General features: G+C 39.2%; 1 protein-coding gene across 10 annotated transcripts in view; it reads right to left on the reverse strand.

Moving 5' to 3' along the window:
• Positions 1-18,567, reverse strand: part of MEGF10 (multiple EGF like domains 10) — a 164,520-nt gene that overhangs the window by 118,290 nt on the left and 27,663 nt on the right. For 8 of the 10 annotated variants that reach the window (XM_025994995.2, XM_072728658.1, XM_025994994.2 and 5 more), the window contains exon 2: positions 3,074-3,206. In XM_025994995.2, coding sequence (XP_025850780.1) covers positions 3,074-3,189 — 116 coding nt within the window. In that variant the 5' untranslated portion in view covers positions 3,190-3,206. Of the gene's footprint in view, positions 1-3,073; positions 3,207-10,665; positions 10,824-18,567 lie in introns of all 10 variants that reach the window. The other 2 variants (XM_072728654.1, XM_072728659.1) reach the window with 1 other exon arrangement.

Raw genomic sequence — 18,567 nt, forward strand, 5'->3', positions numbered from 1 at the left:
ACTCACAAACCAGGGAAAGGGAATATGAAGAAGGAATAGATAATTCATGGAATTATCAGTTTCCTAAAAGTGGCTATGTGGGATTCCTTTAATAACAAGCACCCCTTGTGGATTTTAAATGATTTAATTTTCCTGAATTTCATTCTATGTACAACTTCTAAGAACTACAATTGCTGCATTAAAATGAAGTCTACTTGTATTTGAAAATAAATGATTCAGGGGCACCTGGGTGGCTCAGTGGTTGAGCATCTGACTTTGGCTCAGGTCTTGATCTTGGGGTCCTGGGATCGAATCCTGCACCGAGCTCCCTGCAGGGAGCCTGCTTTTCCCTCTGCCTGTCTCTGCCTCTATCTCTGTGTCTCTCATGAATAAATAAATAAAATCTTAAAAAAAAAAAAAAAAAGGAAAAGAAAAGAAAAGAAATGATTCAGCAGGCCCGCATTTCTGATAGGCTCCCAGGCAGGACTCACGTCACAGTCCCACAGACCGTACTGTGAGAAGCAAGGCTTCAGCTGAGTCCATTTGGTACAGGTGGGGTCTAGATAAGGCAAGCCTCCAATGAGCCCTACTCAGTTCTACTACCAAGAAAATTGTCCTTGATACTCATCTTTCTCTATTTCAATTCAAGGCCTATTTCAGCTTTCAAAAATACAGACTGTGTCACCTGCCCCCTATTTGGTCATTTTAATTTATACACCTTTCTCCATTCTTGTCACAACCATTGCATTTTCTTTTACCTTTCTTCAATGATCATTATCTAGTATTAGAACAGGAAATTTATCAGGAAGAAGATTATGGTTGTCAATCCTTCTTTCTGGAAGGCGATAGAAAAAATACAGTCAGGAGAAAAAAAATCTCCATCATTTCTCTACTCTTTCACCCTCATTTTCCCTCCTCATTAGGAAGTATTTTTAGAGGTTACTCTAATCACTTCTGCACAGTGGAATTGTATTAGGTTTAGAGACTAACGTGCCCCTTGCCTGTCTCTCTGGCTCCCTCCCCATTCACCCGCTGATATCCATATTTAGCCACTTTATTTCATGTCAGAAGGTGAGCCTACTCAATCAACAGTTATTTATGGAGCAAAAGCTCCAAGCAAGGCAGTGTTTTAAACCCTGGGAATTATCGATAGCGAATAAAACATGCAATTATGCGTTGTCAGGTTTCGTCAAATAATGAGGAAGGAATCAGGACAAAATGTACATGTGCGAATGGGAGCTAGATTACTTGAAGTCTTGCTTCTTTTTTCTTCATAGCTTTTCTCCCCAGAGAGTTGACTTGTTCACATCTCATCATGCTGGAGACTCCCAATTCTATACTCCCACACACTGCCGGGCCCATATCTCAAACCGATCTTAGGAACACAACATGGCAAAACCACTCTAATCTCTTCTTTCTCACATCAACTCTCTTCCTTTCACTTTTCATATGTGCAATGACCCCTCCACTCTTTCACAGAGCAGGCTCTAAACCTCACCTTCTCTGCCTCCCTCACATTCTACAATCAATGGATTACCAAGATGTGTGATTATTATCTCCCAGCATTTTACAGATTTGATTTTTTCCTTCTTTTCCAAAGCTTTCATCCTCCCCCAGGTTCAAAGGCCAATGGCCTCCCTTTTTTAAAAGTGATATGTTCTCATTCTTGTATTCTCTGATTCATTTTTATTGCCTTAATGGATATTTATTATGCACTTTGTAGGTGAAATGTTTATGGCAGGTGCTGTGACAATTATAAAGATCATTAGTAGGAGGTCCTCCCACTTCAATTCTATATAATATTGTTCATGCCACAAATACATAGAACTTGATTACATACACATATTTCCTCTACAGCTTAATGTTTCATAGTGATACATAACTCCATGGATTTACCAGGGAAATATGTTTTTGTGAACCTGACTGTAATACTGCTCATAGACATGGGGAGGCCCTCACTGAAAAATAATGATGTGAGTGATGGACCAGTGTGCCCCCACAAGAACATAGCTGTGATGCTTGAAAAGCTCTGAGCCATGTTCATTTTTACCTGTGCTGACAACCATGACTAGAATGTGATCTCTGCAGTGTGCTACTCATGGCCCTGAGGATGACACAGGAAAGAGACCGAGAGTTTGATGAAACTGCACCTACAGCTATCAAAAATACCTACTACTCTTGAGGGTGTGAGCATACTAGACGGGTGCCATCTTTTCTCTCGAAAACTTACATTTGCAATGTGACATTCGGATAAAGATGCTTTCTTAGAAATCCAAGAAGAACAGGAGAGCGGTATAGACTACATTTGACTGGATTGCAATAGTACTAGATGGTTTGTACTATTTTTGTGTTCCAAAAAGTACCCTAAGATCTCTGACAATGACCTATGGTGTTGTACTTCCTCTGCATCTCCTACTGCAAATTGCTCTAATCTACACACATCTGCTTTGATGTCATCTCTTCAGTCTAGTCCTCCTCCTGCAGGACTCCACCGACTCTAGTTTGGTTGCTCAAGAGTCTCAGTGGGCTGTGTGTGGCACTGATTTCGAGCCACCTTCATTTCTTGGACTCACCCAATCATTGCTCTCTGCTTATCTCATTCAGGTCTTTGAGAACATCTCAGATGATACTATTTCCACGCAGCCTTGCCAGTTCCTCCAGAAATCATATCTCCCTTTTCAGGCCACATATGTTCCAACTATTTGGTACCCTAATTGCCACCCTTCAGGACATCATTCTCTACTATCTTTCACCCATTGGCTCCCATGCATAAGGCCAGCTCCCTCAGATTATTGCAAATAGACTGAGAACAGGAAGAAGATATTTGGGGGATCATCTTAATTGAGCTGTGATATTTTCCCTTAGCTATACAATTGATCCTGTGTTACAATCAACAGATCAAGGGTTTTTTTTCACCTGGTATTCTGTAACATCAAGGTGAATCTTGCCAATTTCTTAAAATAACGACTGGTTTTTCATAAAAGTAATTTCATAATCTCTTCTCAAATCCTAATTTTGCATATCACACTGATAATGACAGTATATTAAAAAAATTATCAGAAATTATTTCCCAGACTACTTTCAAAACAATTACCTTTCCCAGTGGCTACACACATTAGGATCTTCAAGATTCAGTGCTGATGCTGTCCTGCTCCAGAGGCATAATGAGAAACAGATAAAGCTCAGGCATGAGTTCAAAGAAGCAACCATTTTTTCGGAAGAAAAACCTACAAGAAAAAAAAAATCCAAATCAGAGAAGCATGAAAATGACCCAAACAGAATTCTTTTCAGTACAACATTGGGTACCATTTGTCACTAGGGGTGAACCATGCATAACAAGCCATGTGTTTATTTTTTTTAATAAATTAATTTTTATTGGTGTTCAATTTACCAACATACAGAAGTGAGAATGGGGAAAATTAACAAGGCAGGAAACAACAAATGTTGGAGAGGATGCGGAGAAAAGGGAACCCTCTTACACTGTTGGTGGGAATGTGAACTGGTGCAGCCACTCTGGAAAACTGTGTGGAGGTTCCTCAAAGAGTTAAAAATAGACCTGCCCTACGACCCAGCAATTGCACTGTTGGGGATTTACCCCAAAGACTCAGATGCAATGAAATGCCGGGACACCTGCACCCCGATGTTTCTAGCAGCAATGTCCACAAAAGCCATGTGTTTAAATAGACGGGTCACCAGATTTCATGGTCCAAGAGAGAGGTATTTCTTGTGTTGTGCAGGGTGGTCACCATTTTGTAAATTACAAAAATGTGCAAATCATCATTAATTGCCACCACAAACAAAAGCCCTTCTCATCCATGCCCTTCAACATTAAAGGAATCTACCCAAACAACTCAGAGCAATACAGGCTTCCAGATTCTCTCACCAGGCATATTTCCCTTCTGGAAGAAGAGGGCTCAAATCTGGCCTCATTTGTCCCAGAGGGTAAACAGTGAAACAGAAGCTCCATTGACTCAAGAGAGAGGCACCTCAAGCTCAAACTGAGATTCATTCCCTGAATCATTCAACATGCAGTGAACGCCTGCTCCATCCTGGGCACCATGCAAACAATTTAATACTCATGATATACATTTCTTATATTTAGTGCTTCAGTTTCCCCATCCGCTCAAGAGAAAACCAGCTATCTTACAGAGGTTTCTCCATAAATGTAGAGGAAAAGGCATAAAGCTGTTTAGAGGTCGGTGTGAGAGAAAATCAACCTGGTATTATGGAGAAGAAGAAAGAATACAAGGGAAAAACAAATAGCAACATACTTGCAAAAGAGGTCCCCAAAGGAGATACAGGAAGAGAAAGGTGAATATTCCTTGCAGAGGGAACCAGAGGGGAAGGAGAGTCTTACACATTTTAGGGAGCTCAAATTAATTCAGCCATGAAAGAGACAGGGGCATATCACAAAGGGTTTTATACACCATTGCAAAGTTCGTGAACTTTGCTGGGGGATAATGCAGACCTTGCAGGGAGGAAGTGAGCAAATCTGAGAGGCTTTTAGGACTTAAAATGAATAGAACTTGGGGACTGAATGTGGAAACAATAGAGAGGAGTGCTCCCTGGCATAGGCTCATTGGGTGGATGGTGTGCCCATCACTAAGATGGGAAGCACAGACACCCTCCCCTTCTGGAAGGAAGAAGCATTAGTTCAGTTTCAGATGTGTCAAGTCGGAGGTTCCCAGGAGATACATGAAGTCATCTGCAGGCATTTATTGAACACCTACTGTGTGTCAGGCACTCACCAGCTCAGGTGTGTAACAGCAGGACCCAGACCTTATGCCCACCTCCTCACCTCCAGGAACTCATCACTTAGTAAGAAGCAAACGTTTCATTGTCCCACTTACATAAAATGATTTTATATAATTGTCATAAAATTGGACGTGGAACTATAAATAGCTGACCCATCTACTAATTAAAAAGGAGAATAACTATTAATCTGCCTATTAGTAAACTAGGGAAACTAGTAACAATTGGCCAGGTTATGTGACTGAAGCAGTTATCTTCTGGGTGAGAGCTGGTGTTTTGAGAAGTTATGCTAATTTCCTTCATTACCAGGTGCAGAAGCAAATGGGAGCAAAATTTATTGGATAATATCCTTATGGTTTAAAAAGGTAAGTTTATTGGGGTACTTGGCTGGTTCAGTTGGTAGAGCATGAGACTCTTTTAAAAAAAAAAGATTTGTTTACTTATATGAGCGAAAGAAAGTATGCATGTGGCGGGAGAGGAGCAGAGGGAGAGAATCTCAAGCAAACTCCCTGCTAGGCACAGAACCCTTTGAAAGCCTCAGTCTCAGGATTCGGAGATCATGATCTGAGCTGAAACCAAGAGTCAAACATTCAACCAACTGAGCCACCCAGGTACCTCAGATTGTGGGACTCTTGATCTGAGGGTTGTGAGTTCAAGCCCCATGTTGTTTGTAGAGATTACTTAAAAGGGGGGGGGGGTAGTTTATCTTCAAACAAACAATAAACAACCACAGCAGCAAAAATCAAACCTTAGGAAATAGTTTATCCTTCAAATTCAAGAGAACAGATCAAGTGAGGAAGTACTCAATCCTTAAATCCTTAAATCAAGGCTGTTTCTAATTGTATCAAGTGTATCATGACAAGTCATCTATCTCTAACTGCACAAAGGCTAAAACAAAAGAAAATATTTGACCTAAAATAAGGAAATAATATCATGAATTTGTAGGATAATTAAAAGATACTGTAAGCCACTATAAAAGGTTATGGAATTTTTAAAAACGGGAGTTTCCATCATCACAAAATATATTCTAACATAGAAAGCATAAATGGGTAGCCAAAACAGGGCTTATAAATTAATTTGAATTATTGGTGTTTGTCACGAAGTCGTAAAATCTGAAGCTCAACATTATATAACTAAAGAAGCTATTCCATTTAATAGGAATGACTAACAGTGATGATGACAGGCAATAATTTCCTGACCAGTTGCTGGGTGCCAGGCACAGTGCGGAGCCCTTCATGTGTGTGTCTGTCCAACCCTTACTGTTATTCATCTAAGAAAAAGGTGTTTTTATGATCCCCATTTCACAGTTGAAGACATGTAATATACTGCTAATGTTTTCTTCATTCATCAAAAAAAGAAAACCTCTAATATACCCAGTTGTAACAAACAAGCATGGCAAATATCTCTGTCTGATTGCTCTATCTATGGCAGGATAAGTGTTTTGTTTCAGTGAAGTGTGAAATATGTATATTAACTTTCATTCTTTCCTCAAAGACAAAATGAGTGCTAGTCAGCAGTAATCTGCCATCTACTTACCAACAATTACCCCAAATTGGAAAGTTGTATCGTGAGTCACCATCTTAGACTCAAACCATCCATTTTCCAATTAGCAATGTTTAGTCTGTAAAGTTAGAAATTGCTGCAAGTAATGAATCAAACTGCCAAGAAAAAGAAAAAGGCTGTGTATTTTCTTTTAATGTAAATATGTTAACACTAATCCTTCGGTAGCTCTTTTTGCTTTGCAGTTGATATGAGGCTCTATGAAGGCTCTAACCTCTCTATGGAGATGGCAGAGGGAAAAAGAAAAAAAGCAAAATTTGGTCACCTCCCCTTTGCTTTTGAAATTTGGCATACCGAAAAATCTAAGTGTATTGCCAAGTTGCTAGAGATGTTTGCAGAAGTTTCCCTTCTGCAAACTATAAGGACATTTTTTAAATGTACACACACACACACAGACATATGTTAGTTGGTCTCACTTCCAAAGGATTTTCTGAATTAAAATCAGAAAAATAACTGAGTTCTAGTATCATCTACACTAAAGTAAAAAACATCAAAAGCAAAAAGAACTGCTAGATCTAGATGCAGGGATCATGCAAACTCACATAAACAGGTTAAAACCATTTGAGAAAATAATTCAAATGTTATATACAGTGGGGGGAGAGGACATTTCACCGAGATGCCAACGAGCTGTAAAAAAAAAAAAAAAGCAGAAATACAACATTTCATTATATTCAGAAACAGATGCTCCCTCCTTTTGTTCTGCCTTGTTGAATAAAAGGCACTGAGAGACACAACTCAAAACAGAAGCAGATAGAGCATTACACATACACTTTCCCTGTTTCATTTGTTTTCTTCTACAGGTTTTGATGAGTAAATGTGAGTATCTTTTTTTCCTTTATATCTACCCTGGAGGAAGAAAGTTCAATACATTTTTTCCCTTCATTTCTCTCTTTTAAACTGTGCCATCTTGTCTGACACTATAATCTTCCACTTTGGAGCACAAATGAAAACAAAACACAACCTTTAAAAAATAGAAGTATTTCAATTGAAAAAAAGAAGCAGCACAGTGGTGATTTGCTTCATTAAAATAGACATTTGGAAAATACTCAAAACTCTAAATTAAGAGTTCTGCTACCCCCACCCACTCAGTCTCCATCTTCAAATAACTTTCCTTATGGTTCCATTTAACAAAATTTAAAATGTTAAAAAAGGGGGGGGGGGGAGTCATTTGCATGAACCCCCTAGTGCCAAACTTGATTGCATTCCATATCATTCACTTAATTATTATGGAAAAATCAAAACAGAAAATCAGTACAACTGATTAGCATTGCTAAAGTGCTCCGATTAGAAAAAAGAAACACAGCAGGTAGAATTAACTCTTGCTGCCTACTAGGAAGGCAGGCTTTGCTTATTTTCACAAAAATCTCAATAAATAATCAGGTTGACTACAACCTTACAATGGATGAATCTGGGTTCTGATGATAGGGAGTAGTTTATCAGTGTATTAGGGAGAAATAAATAATGGGGCGTTGACTTGCTAATTTATTTTTGCAGCAACAGAGGAATAAATGATGCCAGACAAACCTTTGTGTCTCTAAAATCTATTTCCTTGGTAGAATAATTTAAGTGCATGCACAGAAATAACTTGGGTGCCCTCACCCAGTTTTTCTCAAGCTGATTTCCCTAAAATCATCTAACAGTTTTCTACCTGAGAATAAATTTCATGATTAAGAATAGTCACATTTTCACAATCCCCACCCCCTCTCTGGGGACCAAAAGCCACCAATTTTTACTTGATCACTCCATCATGTTATCTGTAAATGATGTACTAGCTTTTCCTCAGAAAAAAGGCTTTTCCACCCAAATGGGCCAGAAGGTAGCATGCTGAGTTCTTCCTAGAGCTTAATGCCAATGAGTATCAAAGTATCAAAGTATCCTAGAGTATCAAAGCTCCAGATCCAGAGTATTAAAGATGTCAAAAGAGTAATGTTTACTCATGGGACTCTTGATCTCAGTGTCATGAGTTCAAGCCCCACATTAGGGGTAGAGCTTACTTTAGCAAACAAACAAACAAATAATAATGCTTACCAGTTGTCCTGAGAACAACCCCAGATTACAATTTCCATAGAAATACTATTTTGCAGATAAAACAAATCCAGGAGGCACTGCTGTGATTTCTGTTTTCACTGTCCAAAGGTAGTTATTCTAGCAGCATATTTTTTTAAAAGATTTTATTTATTTATTCATGAGAGACATAGAGAGAGAGAGAGAGGCAGAGACACAGGCAGAGGGAGAAGCAGGCTCCATGCAGGGAACCCGATGCGGGACTCGATCCCGGGACTCCAGGATCACTTCCCAGGCCAAAGGCAGGTGCCAGACTGCTGAGCCACCCAGGGCCCCTCTAGCAGCATATTATTTCAGCCAAGCCTCTTTATCTGAAGCAATGTAAGTACTAAAAATTTTTTTGTATGTGTAAAGTCTCATGTTATTTTGCTCACATCCAACAGAGATATTCTTCTGAGTCAAATTAAATCATCTTATGTTGGCAGTTACACAGCATTCTTTGGAAGACTCCAAGAATATAAGTTAAAGGAGTGTGGCTGTCAACATAAAAAAATTGATCAAATTCTATTCTACAAACTTTTAATGGTTTCTTAAACAACCAAGAAAAATGTGTATCCAAAACATTAGCATGGAGTGAGTGTTTAGATACTAGTTCTAGCATTCATTGGACACTTCATATCAAACAAGACCTAAGCGAAGCCCTGAAGATGCCAGGCACTGGGCTACCTTGAGAAAACTCACCAGCCACATAAAGAATAGTTGCAAATGGACCATTTCAATACAGCATGATGCAGGCATGTTTATGACCAGAAAAGGCTATCGTGGGAACAGAGATGTACATTCTCATCTACTTAATCAGCCAATTCCACAGTTATTATCTAGGTGGCATTAAAGGGTAGTTTAGGGAAGCCTCTGATCAACCACCTATCCTCAACCTTGGGAAGTGCTCTACAACATCCCTAGGAATCTCATCCACAGCATATGGAAAATTCTACAAACAATACTCACTAGGAATTTAAGTCCAAGCAATTCTGGGAACCATGATTTATAAGGCACAGTGTCTGCCTCAACAGGCCAAAATCTACTAGGGACAAAAATTCTCAATAAAATAGTATTTGCCAAATGAATCAACATAGAAATACAGTTCTAAGAGGAGGGAAAAATCAATGTGAGCAACAAAGTTTCATGAAAGAGGCCAAACATGAACACAAGTATTCAAAAGAAAAAGAACTAGAAATCACCAAGTATCTACCTCATGTCTTGCACCTCACATATGTAATCTCATTGGCTGAGGTTAAATGTTTCACTTGAAATCAGACAATTAAAACAGCAGAGATTTGAACCAATCTGTCTGATGACTACAACATCTGCGATCTGTTCTTGGCATCACATCCAGGTAAAAGAAAGCCTTGAGTAAATAAAAACCGTGGCAAGGGGCCATGAGGCAAAGAGAGAAGTGGGAGCCAAGCCTTGTGGGTGGACAGCAGGAGATCTTGTAAGCAATCATGAGAGGCTGTGATAGAAAAGTAGGCAGAGCTCAGAGATAAAAGGTCTTGAGCATTGGGCTAAGGAGTTCAAATGGTTTTATCTTGCCTACAGTGGGATACACTGAAGTCTTTAGGCAGGGTGCATTATTTGATGAAAGAGATGTTTTGGAGAATGACACAGAGAGGGTGTGCAAGATCCAGCAAAGGAAACAGGGATTGGAGGCAAAGAAAGTGGGTGGAGGTTAGTGCATTTAGGTATGGGGTAGAACAGCCTTTGGGGGGGGGGGTTGCTGAGAGAAGTATGTGAGAAACCAATGAAAGAAAGAATTGGCAAAACTGGGAGAAATAAGTTGCTTTTATTCACTGAAGAAAATAGGGTCAATATAAAGGACAACTAGGGATGCATGAGTGCCTCAATCAACCAAACATCCAACTCTTGGTATCAGCTCAATTCTTTTTTTTTTATTTTATTTATGATAGTCACAGAGAGAGAGAGGAGAGAGAGAGAGAGAGAGAGGCAGAGGGAGAAGCAGGCTCCATGCACTGGGAGCCCGACGTGGGATTCAATCCTGTGTCTCCAGGATCGTGCCCTGGGCCAAAGGCAGGCGCCAAACTGCTGCGCCACCCAGGGATCCCTTCAGCTCAGTTCCTGACCTCAGGGTTGTGAGATCAAAGCCCATACTGGGCTCCACGTTGGGCATGGAGCCTACTTTTAAAAAGAATAATAATAAAATAAAATAATACAAAATAAAAAACTAATAAAACAAGTTATGTTTATCAAAAAGAAAGCAAAAACATCCAATATCAGAAATACGGAGACATAAGACCAGACTCGGAAGAGATAATGGGGCACCTGGGTGGCTCAGTCAGTTAAGCAACATACCCTCGATTTTGGCTCAAGTCGTGATCTCAGGGTCCTGGGATCAAGCCCACATGAGGCTCCCCACTCTGTGTTGAGCATGAAGCCTGCTTAAGATTCTCTCTCTCATCTTCTCTTTCTGCTCCTCCTCACCACCACCACCCCAGTTCAGCTCTCTTTCTCTAAAATAAAATAAATAATAAGAACACCTGTTGTGGCTTAAACCATTATGAATTGCAGTTCTATTTCCTAGGTTCAGTTTACTTATCTCCTTTTGGAGAAACAATACCTCTCTTTTTTTATAAGAAAAAGAAACTTCAAACATCACTTCTTATTGCAGCGTTCAGTGAATAAAAGCAACTTGATTTTCCTAAACTTCTCATGACTTACTATTCCTCAATAACATTCCCACTCATTCTTCTCAATCTAAAGTCCTCATTTATTTGGTCCATTCACCAAAAGAAAAAAAAGCTCTATTATCCCTTTTATAAAATTTACTACCCTTTCTTTCTTTCCTTTTTCAACAACTATGCTTTGGCAGCCCTAATTGTACCCTAGGGTTATAGCCAACCTCCAGGCTGACCTCCAGTGATCCCTGCCTTGTGTCAGCCCCTTTCTCAATGAATAAAGTGTGTAACCAGTAGGATACTGCAAAAATGACAGGGTATAACTTTGAAATCTACATCATCAGAGGCAATGCAGTTCCCATCTTGCTTTTTGGATTGCCACTCTGCAGGAAGCCAGCTGCCATGTCATTAGGACATTCAAGCAGCAAAGTGAAGCCTCAGGGGAGGTTTTCCACCAACAGCCATGGGAGTGGATCCTCCAGTCCCTGTCAAGCCTTTGGGTGACTGTAGACCCTGCTGACCACAATATCATGACATCCTGAGCCAGAGCCACCAGCTGAGCTTCTCCCAAATGTCAGGACACAGAGAAACTGAGGTGATGCATGGTTTGTTCTTTTAAGCCACTGAGCTTTGAGGTAATTTGTTACACAGCAATAGAAAGCTGATACGTCTGTATTTTAATGTGTCTATACCAAAAATACTTAGTTGGACTTCCAAAATGCTCTTAATAATGCTTACAATTCTGTCGACATCTTCAGTAGCAGTTGTGCATAGCTGAAACCACCTGGGAGATTTCTGCAATCTTTTCTCTGCATTATAACTCCTGGAAGGAGCCCCTTATCTTTTTTTTTCTAAAATTTTATTTATTTATTTATTTATTTATTTATTTATTTATTTATTTATTCATAAGAGACACAGAGAGAGAGAGAGGCAGAGACATAGGCAGAAGGAGAAGCAGGCTCCCTACAGGGAGCCTGATGCAGGACTTGATCCCAGGACCCCAGGATCATGGCCTGAGCCGAAGCAGACACTCAACCACTGAGCCACCCGGGCATTCCAGCACCTCATCTTCTAATTACAATTTCAGTTATTTTGCTCTGGAACACATGACCTCAAGATGCCTGTGCTTTGAGGTGTATCTGCTGCTTTTCCACATACCACCATGTCCTAGATTATCCTGCCATTAGTCTTTAATCTTTAGCATTTGACTATCTAGAAGAACTACCTGCCTCATGATAATGTGGGGAGTTCATCAGGTGCTTTGTGCTACTAGCCACTTACCAATGAGACCACTCACTGGTCACTTAAATGAGTGGATTCTAAACTTTTCTCTGGTTTACTTTTTCATCTGCAAAATAACGTTCCTTTTTCTTTCTTGCCTTTGAACAAGTTTTCTATGATTTTCTCTGATAATACACAGAAATTGTATATGAAATAAATAAAAATTTACCCATAGAAACAATATTTATATATAAAATAAATAAAATTTTATTATTGTTTTGCTTTTAGCTCTTTGTTTTGAAATAATTTCAAACTTATTTGAAAGCTATAAAAATAGAACAAAGAAAGACCTTCATGCAGACTCTCTAGCTGATAACATTTTGCCACATTTACTTTATCACCATCTGCTTACACAAACACACACATTTAACCATTTGAGAGTAATTTGTACATAATTATACCCCTATGCCTCTAAATACTTCAATGTGTATTTCCTAAGAACAAGGACATTCACATATGTAATTGTAGTACAAATATCTAAATGAAAAAGTTTAACATTGATGCAATATTACTATCTAATCTAGAGACCTGATTCAAATTTCATCAACTGTCCTAGTCATGTAATTATCTTAACCATCTTTCACATAGAAAATTTTCAAACCCTTTGCTGAGAAACAAGTAACTTTTTTCGATCAACAAACACCAGTGAAGGGTATCTTTGTCCTCAAAAAGTTTATGATCAAACACAAAAGTAATATCATGTCTGCTAATGACAAGGCAATGTAAAATATGATTAGAGTCAAAAGAGGGTTACCAAATAAGTAGAGAGTTCAGAAAGTATTCCCAACTGGTGAGTATGCATAAAAGATAGCACTGTTGAAGATTTTGCTGGGTAAATGGAGCATGGGAGGTTGTACCCAGAAGAATCACTAGGAGCAAAGGCAGAGAAAGAAACTTACCAGAGGGAAAGGCAAATGGGCGAGACTGTCTGGAACATAGAGTGGACAAGTGAGGGAGGGAGGAGGAGTTTTAGGGCCATGTCAGGAATGACGCTAAACATCATGGTTTTAAGACTGACTCCAAGTAAAATATCCCAACACCTCATGAGGCCTCAAGCAAAGAGTGAATGGGTTTAAGAAAAATGAATTGGCAAATAGAACTTGATCAGCCCAAGGAAGAAAGGGAGATCCTTTGCCATTTTTTTTCTTTTAAGCAAACAGTACTTATTGAAAACGTTCATGAGTCAGGTTTGACCAATCCTCTGACACAATACCAGCAGCAAAAAAAAACCCCAAAAAACAAAAAACAAAAAAACAGTTGCAATAGAATAAATGATGAAAGCAGGCAATTTCCTTTAGAAAAAAAAAGTCAAATTATAGTACAGTGGAAAAGGAGAAAATATATCTTTCTGACATACAGCAGGATATATGGGTGTCATCAGAATCTTAAGTCTTTCCTTGTACATGGGGGTCAGAGAGGAACAAGAACAGGAATGGGAAGCCTACGTATTTGCACAGTCCCTCTCCCTGGAAGGTCCTTTGCAGTGATACATGCTGCTATAGTAGGAAGGATGATTACACTCATTCTGCCTCCATCACTGGCATGATAAGGGCCACCCATATGTCACCTGGTCTTCTAACTCTGGGCCATTACACTAATCCTCAATTTCTGAGATACTTACTATTAGGGCACGGCTGAGCAACCCAAGCGAAGCCTTCTTTCCCCCGAAGGTTATTTCTTACATATGAGGAAAAGAATTTCTAGGGGACCAAGATTTTAGAAAATTTTCCTATCAACTGCATCTGTCCAGATTCTAGAAGGACACTCACACACACACACACACACAAACACACAATCTCTCTCTCTCTCTCTCTCTCTCTCTCTCACACACACACACACACACACACACACACACAGCATTCCTCTATTTTTCCATACTTCCTAACAGGCCATATAATTTAGATTTGTCACACTCATTTGGCTCCCAAAAGTTTCCAGGGCACTATGCCTATCTTGTGGTCCAAAAAGCTTTTATACTAAAAGGCATAAAAGAAAGTTAGAGTTGGAGGCCTTATGGGCTCCAATCAAAATCATAAAAGAAAGTTACAGTTGGAGACCTTATGGGCTCCAATCAAAATCTTTCCTTTTTATGGAAGAAATAATTGGAGCCCCAAGTCATGGTGACTCATCTATATCACAGAGCTAGTTTGTGAATGGCGCAACACCAAGAACCCAGAACTCAGGGCTCCTCATTACAGGTGAATCATCTTCACCCAGTGAAAAGCCATAGTCTTTCTAAAACAACACTATATCTGCATGATGCAGCAAGAAATGCTTCCCGAAATGCAAATTCATTAAAAGCTAGGTTCTCCAAATGACTAAGTGATTTCCTGGTCAAAACTGAGAATCTGAGTTAGAAAGTACAAAAGGTAAGGGCATCTGGGTGGCTCTGTGGGTTAAGTGTCTAACCCTTGATCTCAGCTCAGGTCTTGAGCTCATGGTCATGAAGTCAAGCCCTGCATTGGGCTCCATGCTGGGTGTGTCACCTACTTAAAAAAGAAAAAAGAACGTACAAAAAGTGTTTCCACATTTATACTGTACAGATGTTTCAAATAATCAGGGACATTGGGACGCAACTGCCATTCTTCCCAGGGTTGCTCAATTCTGAACCACTAATCCAGACCAGGATGCAGAGTGACCACAGACATGGCTTGCAGCAGGCATGGCCGCAAAAGAGTCTGGACACTTTCATCCTTACGGTTTTAAGCCCACACAGTCAAAGGCTTTGAAGATTTGAGGCAAAATGCAAGGCAATTGCTGGAGAAATACAAGTAGGCGGAAGAACATAATTATTCAAAGTTGCATTTGGCCAGGACATTAAGAAGAAAATACTTGGGTAGCCTTCCTTCCCACCTCCACTTCCTCACCAACTGCACATATATGCAAATATGAGAAGCCACAACCCAAATCCCAACTTTATGACTTAAAATAGGGCTTTGTTTTAGTAGATAAAGTACCACATGCTGAAGTAGCAACACCACTTCCTGTGGTATCTAGACAGATCTTTTATTCAAAAAGTGACCCTGTCTGACCCTGAATAATGGTTCAAGAACAATCTCATATTGAAAGGAAGTTAAAGGCCATTCTCCATACTGCTTCCTTCATTCACATTATCCATAACTCTCTCTTCTGATGTCCCTGTGTCTCTGTACTTGTCTTCCTCTGCCATTTTTAGGGTAATTCAGGACCTACATGCCGTGGGGACAGGAAAGTATAGCAACTAAGGTAAATTCTAGTGTGGTGCGGCATCAAACTCTGATCATTGTCAGGTCACTTATCCTCTCTGCTTTACTTCCCTTTCACAAGTATCAACCAGGAAAGCAGCTTGAATGACAAGAAAACTTATAAAGAGAGTTATATTTTCCATTTGTCTTTCTTACAAACATCCAGAATTCCTAAGATTCATTGGCTTTTGTTTGAACATAGCTGTTAGCAGGAAGCTGATCAAATACTTTTAATTTTACAAATGGTGATACTGTGGAGCAGAGATATTCAGTGTATGCCCAAGGTCACAAAGCTATTTCATAAATAGCTTCTCCTTCGGCTAATATTGGCCCAAAATTCAAGATCCTGTCAGTGTGTCTTGTGCAATATTATGAATTGCTGCACACAAAGATAATCAAGAAGCAATTACATTTTTTTTCTTGTGGCTGATGCCACTCTTAATAGAATATAAATATACAAAATTTAAGTCCTAGGGTTCTTTATAAAAGTTTAACACTAAAATATTGATGAAATGTCCAATATTTTCATAAGGCAACTTATGAATGCTCCTTTTAATTTCAAAGAGGAAGAGCTCCCAATGATTATGCCTACTCAGTCTGTGCAACGATGGAGCAAATTAGACACAAGCCTCATAAAAGTTTTGCTAATGGCCATTGCAAAGGAGATGATGAAAGATAAATGGACATGCCCCCCAATTTTATCAGTGCAGTGATGCTTTTTGGTTTTCTCTGGTATCTTTGGTATCTTTAGCACCTAGCAGAGAGGAGGGTGACTGACTGACTGATTGAATGAATGAATGAATGAATGAATAAAGTATAAATAGTCTAATATGCGGATTTGAATGAAAAATAAAAAAAAAACATCTTGGCTCTAGCAAGACCTCTCTTGAGTCTATCAAGACATGGAATTAGTGGGGTACCTGGGTGGCTTAGTGGTTGAGAATCTGCCTTTGGTTCAGGTCATGATCCTGGGGTCCTGAGTTCAAGTCCCACATCAGGTTCCCCATGGAAGCCTGCTTCTCCCTCTGCCTGTGTCTCTGCCTGTCTCTCTGTGTCTCTCATGAATAAATAAGTAAAATCTTTTAAAAAATCTGGAATTCATAAATCAGACAAATAAAAATCTATTGAAAAATAGGTATTTCAAGTTATGAGTTTTTCAAGAACTAATAATTTTTATGTACCATGAGGCAGTTACACATCCCTCATGTACCTTAAATTACCCTAAAAACACTTGCCTTTTTTTGTTTTTTAAAAGTTTCAGGGGAGGATTTTGACATTGTTTGAAATAGGGCGAGCTTTACAACATTTATGGGTATTGTGGTTTTTTCACTCTTATTTTCAGCCATTTATGCTTTACTTACTGGATATTAACTTTCATTAATTTATTTTTCATAATTTTCCAGGCATCAGTCAACGTTCTAGTGGCAAAACTGTTGGAAAAGTTGTCGTCATCTCTTACCTTATTTATTTACTTACTTATTTATTTAATAAAAATGAATAGAGAGAGAGAGAGAGAGAGAGAGAGAGAATCTCCAGGAGACTCCTCACTGAGTGCAGAGCCTAACAAGGAGCTTGATCCCACGACCCTGAGATCATGACCTGAGCTGAAATCAAGATTCGGTCATTTAACCAACGAGCCACCCAGGTGCCTCTTACTCATGCATTTATAAACTTTGTATATTCTAGGATGATTTTCCTTTTGTTGAAATATCATTTGACCACTTTGTCTGCTTTTTAAGGTACTTTTATATTAATTTTCAGCCAGTGATTCCAACTATACCTACTAAGTATAATCCCACTCTTTTAAATGATCACTTTTACATTTTTTTTTAATTTTTTTTTTTATTTTTATTTATGATAGTCACAGAGGGAGAGAGAGAGAGGCAGAGACACAGGCGGAGGGAGAAGCAGGCTCCATACACCGGGAGCCCGACGTGGGATTCGATCCTGGGTCTCCAGGATCGCGCCCTGGGCCAAAGACAGGCGCCAAACCGCTGCGCCACCCAGGGATCCCCTCACTTTTACATTTTAATGAAGACTTCTATTAGGAATGAAGAAATGGCCAATTTTTGGTCGACTATTCCTGAAAGGATCATTAAGTTTTTAAATCTCATTTTAACATTGAAATATGAAATAAAAAGTTGAGAAATATATGCCTCTGTCATTTATCATCCACTTTATTCGCTGTTCTAACCACAGCAATAAGCAGGTAGGTAGTATTGGTCTTTTAGTTTTACTTTTAATTGTAAAGATAAAGTAGGTTTTACTAATAGCGAGTTTAAAACCAAAGTCTAGAAACACTAACTTTTGAATAGCTTTTCAGTTTGATCAATTTATTCCTTTTACCAATCAACTTCCAGTCAGTCCTCCCTGCTGCCACCAATTCTGTCATAACACAAATAAGAATATCACATTTCTATATATAAAGGATTTTTAAGATTTATTTATTTATTTTAGAGAGAGAGCAAGAGCAGGGGTGGGGGGAGTGGAGAGGCAAAGGAAGAGAGAATCTCAAGCAGACTCCAAGCCGAGTGTGGAGCCCAACCCAATGAGCCCCGATGATCTCACAGCCCTGAGATCATGACCTGAGCCAAAACTGAATCAAACACTTAACTGACTGCACCAGCCAGGTGCCTCTATACTTAAAGGCTTTTGAGAGCTTTCCTTTTCAGTAAAGCCCAAATTGGTATTCCTTCATTCAAAATAATGGGAGTCCAACCTTAATACCCAGAAAGTTCTCACTTGTATGTATCATTTCTATATACCACCTGAGCAGTGCCTGCTTACTTGACTTTCCCAGGTATCCTTCAAGAATCAAATGCCACTTCCTCTTAAAGTGCTCCCAGGCCAATCTAGACATCCCTCTCTGTTCTCATACTCCTGGTGCATCCTGAGATGCAGACTAGTTCTTTGTCAGACTAGAAAGGCATGCTATTTTATTCATCACTTTCCTATTTATGTCTTCACCAGCTGGTGAACACTTTCATGCCAAAATAATACACTGTTCACCTCTGCATGTTCTGCCACATATGAAGGACTCAATAACATTCTTGACTACTGACTTACTGAATAAA

The sequence above is a fragment of the Vulpes vulpes genome, chromosome 12, assembly GCF_048418805.1.
Source record: "Vulpes vulpes isolate BD-2025 chromosome 12, VulVul3, whole genome shotgun sequence".
In the NCBI taxonomy this organism is placed as follows: Eukaryota; Metazoa; Chordata; class Mammalia; order Carnivora; family Canidae; genus Vulpes; species Vulpes vulpes.